Source organism: Bos indicus x Bos taurus, chromosome 28 (genome assembly GCF_003369695.1).
Source record: "Bos indicus x Bos taurus breed Angus x Brahman F1 hybrid chromosome 28, Bos_hybrid_MaternalHap_v2.0, whole genome shotgun sequence".
Lineage (NCBI taxonomy): Eukaryota > Metazoa > Chordata > Mammalia > Artiodactyla > Bovidae > Bos > Bos indicus x Bos taurus.
The window spans coordinates 2,399,516-2,419,323 of NC_040103.1; the positions used below are offsets into that span (position 1 = coordinate 2,399,516).

Sequence of the window (19,808 nt, forward strand, 5' to 3'; positions counted from 1 at the left end):
GATTAAAAACAAAACAACTCACTACCTTTCCTGAATTATCAAGTCTGAGTACTTAGATGGTGCTGATCACTTAGCCAAGGTAATCTTATTACCCCCAAGACTCTGGCAGAAAAGACCAATCTCTTTCTCTGAAAAGTGCAGAAGAGAACTTCTCCCACACAGAGTACCTGTGAAGATTCTTCAGTGCAATACTGCATGATAAAGCGAGTTATAGATGCACACTGTGTGTTATTATCCTCATCGTGAGCTCAAGTTTTCCCATCACAGGAAAAGGCTCCTGGAAAAAGAGCAAAACATCTCTCCCACAAAGCTCCCTTCTCTGAATTCTGTGACTGGGAACACCCTTCAGTATTAGGTAGGATTGCATGTGATTTATCTCACAGCTTACCATGATCTGAGCTCCTCCTGGAGCTACAGAGCTAAAGGTGGGAGTAGATGCTTACCTGACACCGGAGAGAGGGGTCCAGGATCTTAGCTCACAAATTCCATTACAGTAGAAGGTATTGGTTTAATTCTGGTTTTAAGAAAAAGATGCTTCTCTTCCTTGTTAGTCAAAAAGATTCTAAACCAAATAAACCAAGAACAAACTCAAGAGATAAGACATTTCACAGTGTTGATTTTCAAGGCAATATGTTCCTCCCTAGCTTCTCAAGGTCATACCTCCCCACTGAGTGATGACTGATGGTGGCTAACATGGTACATGGGAAGAAAACTCCTGTGAAGTCCAACCTCTTATGGAAAGAGCAAGCTCAGACCCCAGCCTGCCACAACAAAGGACCCACAAAGCTGAACAGAAGGGTCTTGAGTGTCTGTGGATCTGCCCGTTCCTCTGCCTTGTCAGAGAGAACAAATTACCAGACTGCTCAGAAAGGGCAGGAGCCCCAAAGCAGCTGAATTTCACGCTGCTTCCAAAGAGTGAGTCTGCATGCTATGTTGGTTGTTTCCACAGTAGGCAGATGAGGCTGAGAGCTTGACAGGGACTGTCTTGGGGGAGAGGTGCCCTGCAAGGATAGGGGCTTGAGCCCCCAGTAACCACTTTCTGCTCCCAGGCTGACCTTCCATCCACACAGGGGTTAAAAGCCTGTCAGCCAGCCAGCGCAGCAAATGGAGGGAGTCCTTGTATTTAAATCTCATCCCAGGGGGATCCAGGAAGAGGGGAAAGAAGAGAAGGGGGTGTGAGGGAGAGGACCTTCCCTCCCATAAGTGCCAGCTGCACTTCTAGGGAGCCTGATCCAGGAAGCTAAATACACTGGGTAAAAAACAGAAGGAGGAGGCTGAGGAAACCAGAACAGCTTGAAGGGCAGTTAGGAGTCTCAACCTTAACAACACAATGCTCCCACCACCTCCTCACTCTGCAACCTCAGTCTCCCTACTGTGTGCTCTCCTTCCATGGGGCCAAAGGCAGCTTTGAATGCAGATGAAAAGCACAATGGTGCCCAGTGTCTCTCTCTCCTACACAGGGACTCTCTGAAAAGGGTTCTAGGTTATCAAGAGGGTCACCAGACATCGGTCATAATTTCCTTCTGATAGAAGAAACCACACTCAGCACAAGCGATATACATTTACAATTAAGACAATCACATGCGTATATGCTATTTCCATACATGTATTGTTTTGTTTGTTTGTTTTTATAGCAGGAGGCAAGCAGGAAACCTGTTCCATGAGTCTAGAATCCTCTGCTTTCCTCATCTGAGTCTAGCAACAACAGCAATTTCTATTAGGGGTTTTCTCTGATGAGCGCTGATTACAAATCAAAATGTCACCTTCTTGCTTGGTCCTCTTCCCACCAGATCAACCCAGTGAGACCCATCAATAAACTGGGAACCAAAGATGCAGGGAAATGCAGCTTGCATTCCTGGACTTGGGGAACACACTCTGGCTGGAGGGTCTTATCTATTGGACTTGGTAAACTTCACAGGTTGACCCTCTTTGCTCTCAGGGTGACCTGGGTGCAGCTCTCAAGCCTCTTAACACACATCTGTTTCCATACCACTAAGACACAGGGATTTTTTCTGACCAGCAGCATATTTCTGCATCTATTTTCAGCCCCCATAAATCATTTCCATTGTTTTAGGGAACCTGAATTCTTGCATAATAAACCATCAACCTCATCCCTCTACCACCACCCAAATTTCCCTCAGGGAGAAGTGCTGCAAAAAGAAAGAAAATTCTGAAATAGAGCTGCGCTCCTACACAAAATAGGAAAACAAAACTAGGTATAAATAGCATCAAATAACCACTGCTGCTGCTGCTGCTAAGTCACTTCAGTCGTGTCCGACTCTGTGTGACCCCATAGACCAGGCTCCTCGGTCCCCAGGATTCTCCAGGCAAGAATACTGGAGTGGGTTGCCATTTCCTTCTCCAATGCATGAAAGTGAAAAGTGAAAGTGAAGTCACTCAGTCGTGTCTGACTCCTAGTGACCCCATGGACTGCAGCCTACCAGGCTCCTCCGTCCACGGGATTTTCCAGGCGAGAGTGCTGGAGTGGGGTGCCATCGCCTTCTCCGCAAATAACCACTAATGTCTGGTTAAAGTGCTTGACTGCGATTCTCAGATCTAGGTGTGAACTCAGTAGACATCTGAAGGAAACAGAATTTAAACCTAACACCAACTGCTCTTCATGACCGTTTAACTGCTGCAGTGGTAAATTGCTCTGCTGCAGAATTTCTCCCATTTATAGGTTACTAAGAACCCACTCCAGTATTCTCGCCTGGAAAATCCCATGGACGGAGGAGCTTGGTTGGCTACTGTCCATGGGGTCGCAAAGAGTCAGACATGACTGAACTACTTCACTATCACTATCACTAAAAAACATAATATTGCTTTAAAAATGTCAACCTTCTCAAACCAGCCCTCACAAATCTTATTCATAACCAGGCTTAACTTAACTTCCCTATTTTCCCCAATACAGAACGCTATAATCCGCTCAAGCAGACATATATCTCAGGTGTTCTGAGATCAAAAACTGGATCACAGACATTACAGCATATGGCCTGTCAAATCAGGGCTCTGGGCAGGTACAATTCTTAAGAGCCAACAGGAAATCAGTTGTCTGGGGCTGGAAGAAGGTATGGCACTTTGGAAAATATAGGGGTGGAAAAGGATTATACAGAGTGATGTGACTGAAAACTCCCAAACTCTTAATCAAAGCCCAGATAAGAAGATGCTTTTAAACTGACCCACCCCAAACACCGTATAGCTAACTTGGACTCTGGAAGCCCAGCTGTAGCTTAGTAAATTCACACTGCAGCCAGCCTGCTTAAGGTTTGCAGACCTCCCTGCTGAGAAGCCAGCCAGCCCTACCAGCAGGCTGCAGCGTGATACCTTATCCCACCCAGTTCAGGACCAGCCGGGAGTCCCTCGAGCCTGTCCTCCTATGTGCTGTGTTCCCCACTGGTTGAACAATCATCAGGGAAAGCGGCAGGAAAAGTTGCATAACGCCCAGCATCAAGCCCACTGCAGCCACTCCCTGGTCATCAACATTACAAGCTGCAAAGTCCATCCATAAAAATAGTGTGCAGAAACAAGGGACTGCCACAGAAGACCAAGAAGGCCGCAGAGCAAGAACAAAAGCATCAGAGGACAAGTGGGAACGCCGGGCCTCCACCTCCCAGAGAGGACAGAGGCTGCTGAGCTTCTGAAGGGAAAGTGGAGATATTTTAAAACCAACTCCCCAAAAGGAGGCAGCAAAGAGGATCTCAGGCAGCAGAGCTGCCAGCCTTTCTCCGACCTTCTCCAGCTGGTCTATGACCATAGCAATAAGCAGGAAACACGTGAAAGCTCCTTCTGTTGAAGCAAGTGCCTTAACGCTGCTAAACTGATCATTTCACTCTTCCCTGTTTTTCACAAGAGATCCTGAATGGCAAGACACGGAAAGTTTCTCTGATTAACTGAAGAAAACTAAAGTCCAGTGAAGACGCCACTGGTAACCTTTCAGCTTCGCTCCATCGGCTACCTGCCCCACACCTAGCATCTGGGTAAGCTTGCTCTGGAGCCAGCCAATACAAAATGACTCCCCCAGTCCCAAGACACGTCAGGTTTCCAGTATTCCTTCAACTAGTAAAGTCTAACTCACCCCTAAGGAGAGACCCTACAGGTGTGATTGGCTTCCGTTGCAGGACGCGGGGACACCTTCTAGCAAGTGAGGGAAGCACCCCCCAACCCACGTCCTCGCCAGCCGCAAAGTGCTGCCGCGGCCTCGCCTCTTCCTGTCCACCCACGAAGAGTCGGCGGAGCCCCCGCACGCAGCCTCGCTCGCACTTTAGAGCCCTGCTCCTGCAGCCTCGTGTGTTTCCTGAAACGCACAGCTGCCACCCGCAAGCCGGCGGGCGGAGCATCTGGAATTCTCGCGCCGGGGCAGCCTGGCCTCCCCCGGGCCGCGCCTTACCGCCAGTGTCTTCGAAGCGCGGGGGCGGGCGGTCCCGCAGTGTGGAGCTCCAGCCCGCGCCAGCCTCGTCCTCCTCCGACTCCTGCGCGGCGGGGGCGCCAGGCGCCGGGGAGCCGGGGCCCCGCGCGGGGCCGGGGCGCTCGGGTTCGTCGTCCGAGGAGGCAGCCGAGGAGGAGCGCGAGGCGGCCGACGTGCTGTAGAAGGGATTCCCGCCGCTGTCAGGGCCCGATTCGCCAAACACGTCGTCCGAGATGTGCAGGCTCTCGTAGCGCGCGCGGGCCGCCTCGAGCAGCGCCGGCGCCCTCCTCCGCGCGGCCCCGCCGCTCTCGGCCATGGCCCCGGCCGCCGCCCGCGCGCCAGCCCCCCACAGCGCCTCCCAGCCGCACGCGCCGGGCCCGGGGCCCGCGCCGCGGCCCGCCGTCCCCCACCACCGCAGCCCGCAGCACAGTGCCCGCCGCCCCGCGCCCGGCCGGCCCGCCGTCTTGGCCGCCGCGGGCCCAGCGCCCGGGAAAACGCCTCGGAGCTCGGGCGCCGCGGACTGCGGGCCGCGGCGGGAGGCAGGGGTTGCGGCCCGGACCAAGCGCCACCGCTCCAACCGCCGCTGCGTCTCCTAGGCGCCCGCCGCGTACCCGCGCGCCCTCCCAGCGGCACCCTGCGCTCCCCTGCCGACCTTCCCGGGCGCGAGCCGACAGAGGCGGGCCCCGCCTCCTCGCACTTCTAGCCTGCCTGCCAATCGGGAGCCAGGCCCGGACGGGGCGGGAGGGGCTGGGCGGGTCTTGCGCCAGGGACGCCCACCCGTCCGCCCCGCCGAGGCTGGGCGCGGTGTTGCGATCTAGCACTGCTAGCGGGCAGAGGCGGTGAGTCCGGGGGGAGGACGGCTGCGGCTACGGCCGGTCCCCTCGCTTGTAGGGACTCGCCTCCCGGGACAGCCACCACAGGCCTCTCGCTGCCCTCTGAGGGGAAGGGAGGAACCAAAAGGTGGAAGAGAGACGCAGTGTGCTCTTCCGCCGCTCAATCCTGCTGACGGTGCGCGGACCCTCCGCGCTCTGGTTCCCTTCCGCAGTCCGCGCCTTGAGGCGGGCGCCAGGGAGCTGTCCGTCCCATTGGTTCTGAATCAGGCGCTACGGAAACGCTCCAGGTAGGCGAAGAGTCAGTTTCCTGGCTGCTACCCATGGGTCACGGTGGGCTGCGCCGCTTGCTCTTATAAATACAGGGCTGTCTGGCTTCAGGGAACCTTGTTCCAATTAGGAGCCAGCCTCACCGGTCCATTTCTGAGGTCAGATGCTCACTCAGTCTCCTTTTAACATCCCTGTAATTTGAGAGTGGCAGCATCTGGAGTTAGGTAGACAGTCATTCGTCATCGTTCTTCACATTTGACATCTTTTAAATAAAAATAACCAACATATTGATTATTCTAACAACACTATTTCAGTGTCTCCTTACCTCACACATTTGAAACACAATCATCTGTTAAAATGTAGCACAATCACCTGGACATAAGTGCTTTGATAAATAGAACAGAAAGATTCCAACTGCCCCTTTTCCTTGGGCAGGAGTGTGTGGCTGTCATCCTGTTGATAGTGGTACATATGATCATTCTGTCTTGTTTTCTTGCTCCCCTCTGCCTCCCACAAATAGTGCAATAAGTCACATTGATGGTAATTGGTCCATAAAGTCACTATTGCTCTGAAATAAAATAAACCCATGGCAATGTCAGGGCTTACAAACCCAACTGGGTATTAACTAAATAATTATACAAAATGGAAAGGCATGTTGCTATTTATAAGAATGCATAAAGAATGAAAACGTGGGGACCATTCTGCCACCAACAGGCAGGCAATTCCATTCTTGACCTCTCATCCCAGTCCCCAAGATTCCTCTTCCCAAACCAGAGCCACTGTATAGGCAGAAATTCATGATAATCACCAAAAGACAATATATTAAAAAGGAAGGGATTCACATCACATTGTTTGCTACATGATTGATTCTTTCAACTTCCTTAGAAGAATTATGCCACAGAAAAGAAATAATTTCCAGCATATCTACGTACTGTGCCAACCAGCCAAAACGTTTGAAGAGGGTATGTACAGTTTCTCATGCTTACCACAAAGGGTCATGTGAAACATAGACTGAAGGTGCAGGGAGCAAAATAAGACTCCATACTTCACGTGCAAATTCTGAAATTAGAAATTGTCTAAGACTCCTGCAAGATTTCATGTTATCTGTTAAAAATAATAGAATGAGATCCAGAGAGTTGGATTCTATAGGGAAGAGTTTCTTCTCTTCTTCAGGGCTTCTCTGGTGGCTCAGACAGTTAAGAATCTGCCTGCAGTGTGGGAGACCTGGGTTCGATCCCTGGGTTGGGAAGATCCCCTTGAGGAGGGCATGACAACCCACTCCAGTGCTCTTGCCTGGAGAATCCCTATGGACAGCGGAACCTGGTGGGCTACAGTCCATGGGGGTCACAAAAAGTCAGACACAACTGAGCGACTAAGCACAGCACAGTTAAAAATAATTGAATGGGATCCAGAGAGGCATACTCTATAGGAAAGAGTTTCTTCTCTTCTTCAGGTAGCCAATGAAAAAGTCAGCAGCTAAGGTAACTTGTGTGTTTTTAAAACAATAAATTGCTTTGCTGCCCACAGGAAGCACAAAACTGAGCAATGACAGTTACAAGCATGGACACAGTCTTCTACTGTCCTTAATCTGCGTTTGTATGGAGCTAATCCCAAGGAGCCTTTGTGCTTCCTAGGCTCAAAGTGCTTGTAGCTCACACAGCACATGACAATGGAAGAGGATTACATGGTCACAAAAGACTGGGAAATCAAACTGTTACCCCAAAGCTTGTCAAATAAAAATTAGAGGACTACTCCAGTTTAGAATCACTGTTTAGCATGTTACATTGTTTAACCCAGTTAAGTAAAGACCAAGAAAAGTATAAATATTCCAACCTTTTAAGACAGGTGGCTGCTTCTCATTGTAGAGGGAAGAGAGGAAATGGAGGAAAACAACTGGAAAATAAAAGGCAAAAAAGCTTCCCCATCTACCTGGCAACTTCCTAGTTGATGCTACCATGATGATTCCACATCATTCACTTTTATAATTAATGTATTTGTGAGGATAATTACAAAACCAACATTACACTAAGATCTTTTAATTTGGAGTCATTTGAAAACATCTTCCAAGTGATATAGCTTCATAATATAATTAAGTAATTTTAGGTTAATATTGAGCTTTTGGTTTATAGTCTTCTCAGTGAGCTCCAAATTGCAAAAGCAATTCATTTGTGTAGTAGATTCCTTAGGATTTGATTTGTTAAACCAGGGGTTTATACTTTTAGGTACCTGGGGCTAATAGCTGTATTTCTCCTTTCATGGCATAGTACAATTTTGTTGTATGTATCTCTACAAAAGAAAAAATACTACCATTTAAACTATGATACAATGTTTCCTTTTCTCTAATAATTTAAATTTAAACATATTGGAAAAAAAGAGTTGACAACTGTTTAGATTATCAAATCTAAACACAGATACATATTTTTATCATGTATCACTCTAATGAACACATAAAAATATGGTAAAATAATGGATTAGCATTTTCCTAAAACTTCATCTTGCTAGGGACTTCCCTTGTAGCTCAGCTGGTAAAGAATCCGCCTGCAATGCGGGAGACCTGGGTTCAATCCCTGGGTTGGGAAGATCCCCTGGAGAAGGGAAAGGCTACTCACTCCAGTATTCTGGCCTGGAGAATTCCACGGACAGAGGAGCCTGGTGGGCTACAGTCCATGTGGTTACAGAGTCAGACACAACTGAGCAACTAACACACATACTCCAGTATTCTTGCCTGGAAAATTCCATGAACAGAGAAGCCTAGTGGGCTACAGTCCATGGCGTCTCAAAGACTCAGACATGACTGAGAGACTAACCACTGCCCGCTCCCCCCCACCACACACACACACATTGGGTTGGCCAAAAAGTTTGTACATTCAAATAGAAGGGGAGAAGAGAAACAAATAAACATGTAATATATCACTTGTTGATAAAGGGTAGTAGATGGACAGTCATTATGGTGATTGTGATGATTGTGGTGGAATTGGTGTGTGTGTGTGTGTGTGTGTGGTGGGGTGTGTGTGTGTGTATGGTCAGAGGACATTGCTCTGATAAGAAGACATTGGGCAGATCCTTAAGAGCAAGTCCAGTGCATGCAGGAAGAGGATACAAGTGCAAACCCCCAAGGTGGGTGCACACTAACTATACTCAATTAACACTAAGGAGGCTGGTGCAGCTGAGGCAGAGTGTAGGAGATGAAATCGGAGAGGAAGTTGGCTGTTAAATCTTGTAAGACTGGATTTTATTTTGAGTGAAGTGGGGAGCCACTGGAGAGCTGAAAGCAGAGAAATAACAAGATCTGACTTGTGTTTTAGATAGATCACTCTAGCTGCCGAGTGGGAAATAAACAGGAGCACAGCAAGGATGGAATCCTAAAGACCAGTAGAAAGGGGTGTTTGGACCAGAATGGTAGTGATGGAGGTGATGAGAACTGATCAGCTTGAGAATATATTTTAGAGGTAGAACCCACAGCTTTTACAAAAGAGTCAAAAGTGGACAGTGAAAAAGATAACCCTGTATGTGAGACAGCAAAAGAGACACCGACGTATAGAACAGTCTTTTGGACTCTGTGGGAGAGGGAGAGGGTGGGATGATTTGGGAGAATGGCATTGAAACATGTATAATATCATATATGAAATGAATCACCAGTCCAAGTTCGATGCATGATACTGGTTGCTTGGGGCTGGTGCACTGGGATGACCCAGAGGGATGGTATGGGGAGGGAGGAGGGAGAGGGGTTCGGGATGGGGAACACGTGTATACCTGTGGCGGATTCATGTTGATGTATGGCAAAACCAATACAATATTGTAAAGTAATTAACCTCCCATTAAAATAAATAAATTTATATTAAAAAAAAAGAAAAAGATGGGTCAAGAATGATTCCATAGTTTTTTGCTTGAGCTACTGCAAGAGCACTAGGATTAGAGAAAAAAAAAAAATAAGAACTTGGTTGTGAACATGTTGGATTTAACATATCTAAGTGGATCTGGAAAGTAGGCAGTTTAAGAGAAGAATCGAGTTCAAGGATCAGGTCTGGATTGGAGGTAAATGTTGGCATCATCAGCAGGTAGATGGTAGATGGACGAGATCACCCAAGGATTAGAAAGTCTGAGAGCACACTCATATTTAGACACGAGGGAAATGAGAAGAAACCATCAAAGGAGACTGAGAATTCAGAAAACGGAGACACAGCAAAGTTTTAGAGGGTAAACATGTATTCCAAAGAAGAAATAATGACCAAATGCTGCTGAGAGATCTAGTAAGATGAAGGCTGAGAATTAACCACTGGGTTTGACAATGGAGGGGTGGAGCGGGGGAGGGTGAAACTGTGATTGGAGTGGATTTTAGAAAATGGGAAAAGAAATTTGTGTATTGAGAAAAGACCAATTTTGAGGAGGAATTTTACTGCAGAGAAAAGGGAAGTGACCGAGGTGGCTTTTGGGGACTGGAGAAGAGATTTCTTAAAATCAAGAGATGTTTGAATAGTGGTGGGCATGATTCAGCAGAAAGAATACAAGAGAGATGCTGGTGAGAGAGGGAGTGATGACAAACAAGGCCCTAGTTGGCTTGAATAGTGACGGGCTGGAATGAAGAAGCAGAGGTGTTGGCCTTAGTTCAGAATGAAGTGGAGTAAAGGCCCCATGCAGGTAGATTTGGTGGGAATCTGTGGCTGTTTTTTCTTTACTGATTCAGTTTTCTCAGTGCAGTCATCAGAAGGGTGTTTAGCTTGATCCTCAATCCTGACTGTACATGAGAGTCACCTGGAGATTTTTAAAAGCACGTTCATATCCAGGTTCCCTGTTCTACACAATTAGAATCTCTGGAGGTGGGGTATGGATACTGGTGCATTTTATCATCTTCCAGGTGATTCAAAGGTGTGGCCAGAGGTAAGGATCCCTGGGTGAGGGGTTTGAGGAAAGAGATGTGAAACAGTTCTCCAGAAGAGTGGGGACTCAGTCAACTAGAGAAATACACTTGGATTTGTGGTAGAGAATTTAACATGAAACCTGCTAGCATGGTTGTATTTTTCTCCAGCTATGTTCAGCTGCCAAGGAGAGACACGGGGTCAAACAACTATTGGGTTTTACCCAGGTGGGATTTTGCAAGGTGTGTACAGTGAAGGGTGACAGCACAAGAGAATGATTTTAATGATAGACCTGGAATCTATCAAGTGAGAATTTGGAGAAAGATTAAAGGACATTAAAAAGGAATTAAATGGCTTTTTAATTATGGAAATTTTTTTCTCTTCTAAGTGGTTTAGATAATTAATATTTCCACAAAGTAATTCAAGGCAGCTAAATCCCTGCAAAGGATCACAAACAACTCTGATTAGTATTTCAACCTCCCTTTTATTTGAAATAAATTTTTTCATCAAATGAACACATGAGACATTTAGAATAAAGGAAAAAACAAAAACAAAAAAACTGGAAGTTAGTGAAAGGTTGTTGCTGAACATTTCATTAGGATTCTTGGCTTCCAGAGGAGAAGAATTCAATCTGGGGCCAGAGACAGGGCTTGATCTCTCAGAGCTTTTGTGTAATCAAGTTTTATTAAAGTATAAAAGGATAGAGAAAGCTTCTGACATAGACATCAGAAGAGAACAGAAAGAGTACCCCCCTGTTAGTGTTAGCATTGGAGTTATATACCTTTTAATTAGTTATTGCAATGAATCAAAAGAATGTCTGGAGGTTGTAAAGATCTTACTAGACCCACTCCCATAATTTACATTTTAAGATAATAGGATTAGCCAGAGATTTTCAGGAAGAGGAAACTGTCCTCAAGCAGGATACATTGTTGTTGTATAATCAGTACAGAGTTTAAACTGAGTTGTGTAATTGACTAAGATTAAGGAATGCGATGGCACCCCACTCCAGTACTCTTGCCTGGCAAATCCCATGGACGGAGGAGCTGGGTAGGCTGCAGTCCATGGGGTCGCGAAGAGTCGGACACGACTGAGTGACTTCACTTTCACTTTTCACTTTCATGCATTAGAGAAGGAAATGGCAACCCACTCCAGTGTTCTTGCCTGGAGAATCCCAGGGACGGGGGAGCCTGGTGGGCTGCCGTCTCTGGGGTAACACAGAGTTGGACACGACTGAAGTGACTTAGCAGCAATGAATGTAGAGAAAAAAAAAAATTTTGTCCTTTTCTCCTTCTTGAGAATTCCAGACCCTTATCTCCACTTCAAGAGCCCCAGACCTCTTTTTCCTCCTTGGGGACCCTGGACTTCTTATCAATCTGCCTAGGAATTAACTCTCTCATTAACTTTTCATGTTCTTAGAAAATAGTGTCACTTATGAAGTCAGGGTTGAGTCCAAAGCCCATTCCACAGTTTTGTGCTATTGTCTAGTGTCCTTTCCCTTCTCCCTTGGTGACATTTTCCCTCTTAGCACATCCAACACCCCACCCCACCCCCCCAAACACACACACCTGTTCTACCAAAGAAAGAGATCTGATATGAAGACCGTGCCTAAAATTCATTTGCTTTTAGAGGAGAAACTGTAGTGAGAGGTTGGTGTTTAACACAAGATAATAGATCACTTAGTAGTAGAAACTCAGATATGTTGAGAAAGAGGGAACGATGATCCTTGCAAGAGAGCGGACCTTCTCAGTGTTGCTAAATTCACAAACCTATAGCTGGCACTGATGCAACTCAAAGTGTAAATTGGAATTTGGGGGTCAGATTCTGTCTGGATTATTGAAGTGATACTTTTTTGTAGACTTGGATTACTGTGATATTGAATGATTTGCCTTGGAAATGAACAGAGATCATTCTGTGATTTTTGAGATTGGATCCAAGTACTGCATTTCAGACCCTTTTGTTGACTATAATGGCTACTCCATTTCTCCTAAGGGATTCTTGCCCACAGTAGTAGATATAATGGTCATCTGAGTTAAATTCACCCACTCCAGTCCATTTTAGTTTGCTGATTCCTAAAATGTCAACATTCACTCTTGCCATCTCCTGTTTGACCACTTCCAATTTGCCTTGATTCATGGACCTAACATTCGAGGTTCCTATGCCATATTGCTCTTTACAGCATCGGACCTTGCTTCCATCACCAGTCACATCCACAACTGAGTGTTGTTTTTGCTTTTGCTCTGTCTCTTCATTCTTTCTGGAGTTACTGTCCACTGATCTCCAGTAGCATATTGGGCACCTACCGACCTGGGGAGTTCATCTTTCAGTGTCCTATCTTTTTGCCTTTTCATACTGTTCAAGGGGTTCTCAAGGCAAGGATACTGAAGTGATTTGCCATTCCCTTCTCCAGTGGACCTCATTTTGTCAGAACTGTCCACCATTACCCGTCCGTCTTGGGTGGCCCTACACGGCATGGCTCTTAGTTTCATTGAGTTAGACAAAGCTGTGGTCCATGTGATTAGATTGGTTACTTTTCTGTGATTGTGGTTTCATGCTGTCTGCCCTATGATGCCCTCACCCAGCGCCTACCTTCTTATTGGGGTTTCTCTGACCTTGGACGTGGCATATCTCCTCTTTGCCACTTGCCGCTCCAGCACCAGGCAGCCACCACTCTGCCGCTCCAGTGCCTGGAATCAAGATTTCTGGGAGAAATATCAATAACCTCAGATATACAAATGACACCACCCTTATGGCAGAAAGTGAAGAAGAACTAAAGAGCCTCTTGATGAAAATGAAAGAGGATAGTGAAAAAGTTGACTTAAAGCTCAACATTCAGAAAACTAAATCATGGCATCTGGTCCCATCACTTCATGGGAAATATATGGGGAAACAGTGAAAGACTTTATTTTGGGGGGCTCCAAAATCACTGAAGATGGTGACTAGCCATGAAATTAAAAGATGCGCTTGCTCCTTGAAAGAAAATCTATGACCAACCTAGACAGCATATTAAAAAGCAGAGACATTACTTTGCCAACAAAGGTCTGTCTAGTCAAGGCTATGGTTTTTCCAGTAGTCACGTATGGATGTGAGAGTTGGATTATAAAGAAAACTGAGTGCTGAAGAATTGATGCTTCTGAACTGTGGTGTTGGAGAAGACTCTTGTGAGTCCCTTGGACTGCAAGGAGATCAAACCAGTCCATCCTAAAGGAGATCAATCCTACGTGTTCATTGGAAGGACTGATGTTGAAGCTGAAACTCCAATACTTTGGCCACCTGATGTGAAGAGCTGACTCATTGGAAAAGACCCTGATGCTGGGAAAGATTGAAGGTGGGGGGAGAAGGGGACGACAGAAGTTGCGATGGTTGGATGGCATCACCGACTCCATGGACATGAATTTGAGTAAACTCCGGGAGTTGATGATGGACAGAGAGGCCTGGCATGCTGCAGTCTTTGGGGTCGCAAAGAGTCGGACATGACTGAATGACTGAACTGAACTGATGTTGTCGTAGACTTGGTGTTAAAGCACCTCTGTCCCTCAGGCTTCTTACAGTGAGAAGGATCAGAGGATGGCTCTTACAAGGCTGTCTGTAAAAGGCCAGGCACCTGGAAAACCACTCAGCGGACCTGAAACTAAGTAGAATGTCAAGTACCTTCTAATTGTAGGAGAAAGAGAAGAGAATTACAAGGGGAAACACTCTTGTCAGGGGCCCCTTTGAATTTTCTGCAACTTCCCATTACTTCTCTATCTGCATTTGCACTAATCTTTTGTAAGCATTAATGTCAAAATTAATAATGCCCTTGGTTACAGTGAATGATTCAATTATCAAAAATACTTTAACATTTCTTCTAATTGCTAAAGCAGAAGAACTAACAGAATTTAGATTTTCAACAAGTTTTACACAAGAAGGATTTTTCACTTCATTCTAATTAGGTCAACACAGATATCACTTTCCCATAGCATCCAAAGCCATTGATATTTTTCAGAGATAACTTTGGTTCTTTTAGAAAGCTAAAGAAAATGGAGGTCCATAAAAATGATAATCAACTCTGATGTGTGCCTTCTGTAAGCCAGGAACTGTGCTAAGGGGTTTGCCTGAGGATCTAATTTAATCCTCAGGACAAATCCTGTGAGGTCACCATTTTCATTTTTTATTAAAAAAATAATAGTTTACCCTTTAATGTACATTAAATGTACATTTATATGTACATTCCAGTTTATTAACACAAAATAAGGCAGGCATTCTTTAGATGTTCAGTAATATTTAAAGTAGCACATTATTTCTATTTTTCTTACAAAATATCAGTACAGAGTGTTTCTTTGAGTCACAAAATAATTTTTGTTATATCAAAAAAGACATATTGAATATATACAATGGAATATTATTCAACCATAAAAAGAAGGAAATCTTACCATTTGCAACAACATGAATGGATCCCAAAGGCACAGTCCTAACTGAAATAAGTCATACTGGGAAAGACAAATACTGTATGATCTCACTTATATGTGGAATCCTAAAAAAACAAGCAACAAACAAAAAAGGCAAAAAAAAAAAAAAAAAACAAAAAACAAAAACAGTAGCACCTGCATTTATAGAGACAGAGAACAGAGGCAGGGAGTTGGGAGTGGGTGAAACAGGTAAAGATGGAAGGTGGTCAAATGACACTAACCTCCATTTATAAAGTAAATACGTTCTGGAGAGGTGATGTACAGCATGGCGACAATAGTTAATAATACTATGTTGTATATTTGAAAGTTTCCAAGAGAATAGTTCTTAAAATTTCTTGTAAAAAGATTATAACTATGGAAGACACAGCTAATGCTAAGAGAGATGATTTTCCACAGCCATACAAGTAGTCTATCCACGATGGAATCAGAATTAGAACTCAGACCATCCAATTCCAGGCCAAACTAAGTTTTTTGACTGTCCCCTTCTTGAACCCCACTTCCATTTGGGGATAAGCAGCAGTATCTAAACCACAGTGGCTGTGCATGAGGGGGTGACTGCTGGCTTCAATTATTTATATCCAGGGCTGCCTCATATGTTCTGCTCAGCTCCTTTCTCTGCCCAGGAAAGTATCCATCCTCAAAACCATCAGTATCATTGTTCAGAAATGAATTAAGCTTTAGGGTCACACACAGTGTACTGTGTCATCTGTATTTCTTTCAGAAAACTTGAATAGTGTTTACTGGCAACAAGAGGAGTGATGAGAGGCAGGGAATGTTAAGAAGGACTACTAGAAGGCCTACCTTAGTGATCCAGTGACTAAGACCCCATGATCCCAAGGCAGGGGGCCCTGGTTCAATCCCTCATTGGTAAACTAGATCCCACATGCCTCAACTAAGACCCTACACAGCCAAATAAATAAATAGGTTTTTAATAGAAGCACTCCCAGAAGTATTTTTGGACCAGTAAATGATCACTAGTCCTTATGTTATTCTTGTAGTCATTTTGCTGCTTCTTGAAATATATTAATTTGCCCTAAGATCGCTTGGCCTCTCACAATAAAAGCTCTCAAGATGGATCAACATGTTAGCCCATATGCTGTGTTTCTGCAGCTTGAATGTATTTCTCAGGCCCTTTCCTGAACATACTGTTGTAAGAGTGACAACTGGGCAAACATGTGACAAGTGACAGTATCATGTGGGAGGGCAACTAGGACACTGGCAGGAAGGAGAAGCCAGTGCTCCCTACCAACTTGAGCTTTTCCAAGGAATGCCTGCACACTGCATGGCTGAGACCTCTGGTCTCAGACTCCTGACCAGCCAGGACCAACAGGGCTCTTTCTAAGGACCCTAAGTTTGGCCCAAGAAGAAACACCAGTCAAGACTTCCCCTGCCTTCATCTTCTGGCTTTGTCTCCCTGGCCAGAGACTCACCCCAAGCACCCATCTGCACTTCTAGACTGAGGCAAGAGGCCATACACTGAGTGTATCATGTTAGGCAACTGATTGGACTTCACTGAACCTTGACTGTAACATCTGAAAGTTGGGGATGTATAAGGACTAATTAAGACAATCTCAAATTGTTATCATGGAGTTGAGAAAGATCTCTGGAATGCAATGCATTCCATCTTATCAAAATAGAGGGAAAAATCATATTTTAAATGGAGCTTCCTGATGACTCAAGTGGTAAAGAATTTGCCTACAATTCAGGAGATGCAGGAGATGTGGGTTCGATCCCTGGGTTGGGAAGATCCTCTGGAGGAGGAAATGGCAACCGATTTCAGTATTCTTGCCTGGAAAATCCCTTCAACAGAGGAGCCTGGCAGGTTACAGTCCATAGGTCACAAATAGTCAGACATGACTGAACACACACATATTTTAAATAATATTTGTATTTTATATTTATATATGTAAATGCTGAAATATGTATGGGGCTTCCCAGGTGGCATAAGTGGTAAAGAATCTGTCTGCCAATGCAGGAGACACAAGAGGCATGGGTTCAATCCCTGGGTCAGGAAGATCCCCTGGAAGAGGAAGTTGCAACCTGCTCCAGTATTCTTGCCTGGAAAATACCAAGGACGGGAGAGCCTGGTGAGTTACAGTCCATGGGGTCACAAAGAGTCAGACACAACTGAGCGTGCACCCACCATAGTACTGTGTATATATGTAAATGAACATGTAAATATGCTATATATATATATATTTATATTTACCTTGAGATGCAGCGCTACCCTCTTGAACAATGGAAGAGGGGCAGGCTTTTGTGGTGATTCACCAAACAGTTTGACTCAATAGAAAGCCAGCCTTACACCACATTATAGGAGAAAGCCTGGGGGTTGGGAGGGCGCTGAAAACGCTGAGTGAAGAGAGTCAATGTGTTGGAAAAACACCACCGTAGCAGTAAAGCGTTAGGAAAACATTAGAAAAATACCAACCCACCAAAGCAGTAAAGCAGTAAAACATATTTCTTTAGTTCTGACTCTAGTCTCCAAAGCCTGAAGGTCCTTGGGGAGGGGCAACAGAGAGGAGGCAGCCTAGAATTCACAGTGGGAAATACTTGCGATTGCACATGGCCCCACCTCCCAAAGACCCTATCCCCAGAAGGCCCCACCCTTGGAAGGGGCCGCACTAGACTCGGTGCTCTGCTGTCCCTTGAAATTCTCAGTAATTTTATTTTTGAACTTGTATTTTGTGAGTGAAGTGGATGGGACAGCAGAGCACATGCGTGAGCCACTGCCCTTGTTCTTGTCAGCGGTTACCTCATTAGCACAGAGTGGTCACCCTGCCCGTGAGCACAGCATTGAAGTGGACATGCCATGCTCAGTGAAACTCAAAGTGAGTCATGTCTATGAACACCCATGCTTTCCCTACCCTTAGCCTGCAAACCAGAACTTTAAACACAGAAAGGAGACAAAGGCCTTCTTCGCACAACCAAGCACACTTCTCACTAGTGATATTCCTCTGGGGTTTGTATTAGCCACACAGTCATGTTAGACTCTTTGAGACCCCATGGACAAGCCTACCAGGCTCCTCTGTTCATGGAGTTCCCCAGGCAAGAGTACTGAAATGGGTAGCCATTCCCTTCTCCAGGGGATCTTTCCGACCCAGGGTTTGAACCTGTGATGCCCATGTTGCAGGCATATTCTTTACCATTTGAGCCAGCAGGGAAGCCCCAAGAATACTGGAGTGGGTAGCCACTATGGTAACCAACCACTAAAGCTGAAAACAGGGACCTGGTAGGAAAAGAAAAGAAAAGCAACCCCTTGTTGCTGACCATTCAGCTGCTCCTTATCCATCAGCAAGCTGAAGATAGGAGGGTTGGTAGCAGATGTGTGTATCAAATGAAAACAATGGAGCTAGTCTTATGCAGAATTTCCACAGTTCTGAGAACAAGACACTTGTGCACCTACCAGGTATGAGATAGGAACTGTAAGTCCACATGCAAATGATTTAAAACTGGTGTCACCCAATATAAAGATAAATAGTAAAACTCATGCTAATAATTAAATTTTTATTTATTTAGAATGACATTAAATAGCAAGAAACACCATCCACAACAAGTCAAGGAGAGACCATGAAGGACTGGAGCTTTATATTTTAGTAGTAGTATCTTTAACCAAAATCACTTTGGATGGTGACTACAGCTGTGAAATTAAAAGATGCTTGCTCCTTGGAAGAAAAGTTATGACCAACCTAGAGAGCATATAAAAAGAAGAGACATTACTTTGTCAACAAAAGTCCATCTAGTCAAAGCTATGGTTTTTCCGGTAGTCATGTATGGATGTGAGTGTTGGACCATAAAGAAAGCTGAGCACCGAAGAATTGATGCTTTTGAACTGTGGTGTTGGAGAAGACTCTTGAGAGTCCCTTGGACTGCAAGGATATCAAACCATTCCATCCTAAAGGAAATCAGTCCTGAATATTCATTGGAAGGACTGATACTGAAACTGAAGCTCCAATACTTTGCCCACTTGATGCAAAGAACTGACTCATTGGAAAACACCCTGATGCTAGGAAAGACTGAAGGCAGGAGGAGAAGGGGACGACAGAGGATGAGATGGTTGGATGGCATCCCCAACTCGATGCACATGAGTTTGAGCAGACTCTGGGAGTTGCTGATGGGCTGGGAAGCCTGGCGTGCTGCAGTCCATGGGGTCGCAAAGAGTTGGACATGACTGAGTGACTGAACTGAACTGAACCTTTAACGAAGCTCTGTTTATGCTTTTGAATGAAAGGGCCAATATTTTCATGATGCACTGTGTCTGCAAATTATGTAGTCAGCCTTGGGAACAACTGTGCAGTGTCTGTAAAGGCACAGTGGGGAAATGTCATGAACCCCCTGCCCTGACACAAGCTCCCCAAAACTGAAGCCAAATTTTAGGGTAGGAAGGGGGAATCCTCAAATTGAAAGAGACCATTTCTGAAACACAGCTGTATTTATTTGCTCTGGCTCCCATAACAAAGACCAGAGACTGGGTGGCTTAGATATTTATTTTCTCATAGCTCTGGAGGCCAGAATTCTAAGATGAAGGTGTGAGTAGGATTGATTTATTCTGAGGTTTCTCTCCTTGGCTGTTCCATGGCCATCCTCTCACTGGGCTATCAGATGACTGTCTTGTGGACTATATTATCTGTATCCTAATATCTTCTTATCATATTGGATTAGGACCCACCCTAATGACTCCATTTTACATTAATCACCTCTTTAAAGGCCCTGTCTCCAAATGCAGTCACATTCTGAGCTCCTGGGGCTTAAGGCTTCAAACATGTGAAAGTGGAGTGACACAGCTGATCCCATGACAACTGGCAAAATTGGATTTAAAACCGAAATTTACACTTTTAAAAAGAAGCAAAATCATATTTTTTGTGCCCCTCGATTGATGGACTGAGATGTATTTGCAGCCTTGCAGGGTTCATACTTTGAATTGAACAATAGTGCTTTGATGTAATTCCACACATCTGCAGTTGAAACAGACCCAGAGGCTTCCTAATTTGGGATTTGGCCT

At 45.2% G+C, this 19,808-nt stretch overlaps 1 protein-coding gene and 1 long non-coding RNA gene across 3 annotated transcripts in view; one reads left to right on the forward strand and one right to left on the reverse strand.

Moving 5' to 3' along the window:
- PGBD5 (piggyBac transposable element derived 5) overlaps positions 1-4,728 on the reverse strand; it is a 97,834-nt gene extending 93,106 nt beyond the window's left edge. For both annotated transcript variants that reach the window (XM_027530575.1, XM_027530574.1), the window contains exon 1: positions 4,388-4,728. In XM_027530575.1, coding sequence (XP_027386376.1) covers positions 4,388-4,721 — 334 coding nt within the window. In that variant the 5' untranslated portion in view covers positions 4,722-4,728. The remainder of the gene's footprint in view (positions 1-4,387) is intronic.
- Positions 4,729-4,830: 102 nt separating this feature from the next.
- Positions 4,831-19,808, forward strand: part of LOC113885519 — a 56,191-nt gene continuing 41,213 nt past the window's right edge. The window contains exon 1 of the long non-coding RNA XR_003509241.1: positions 4,831-5,525. This is a non-coding gene — a long non-coding RNA (uncharacterized LOC113885519). The remainder of the gene's footprint in view (positions 5,526-19,808) is intronic.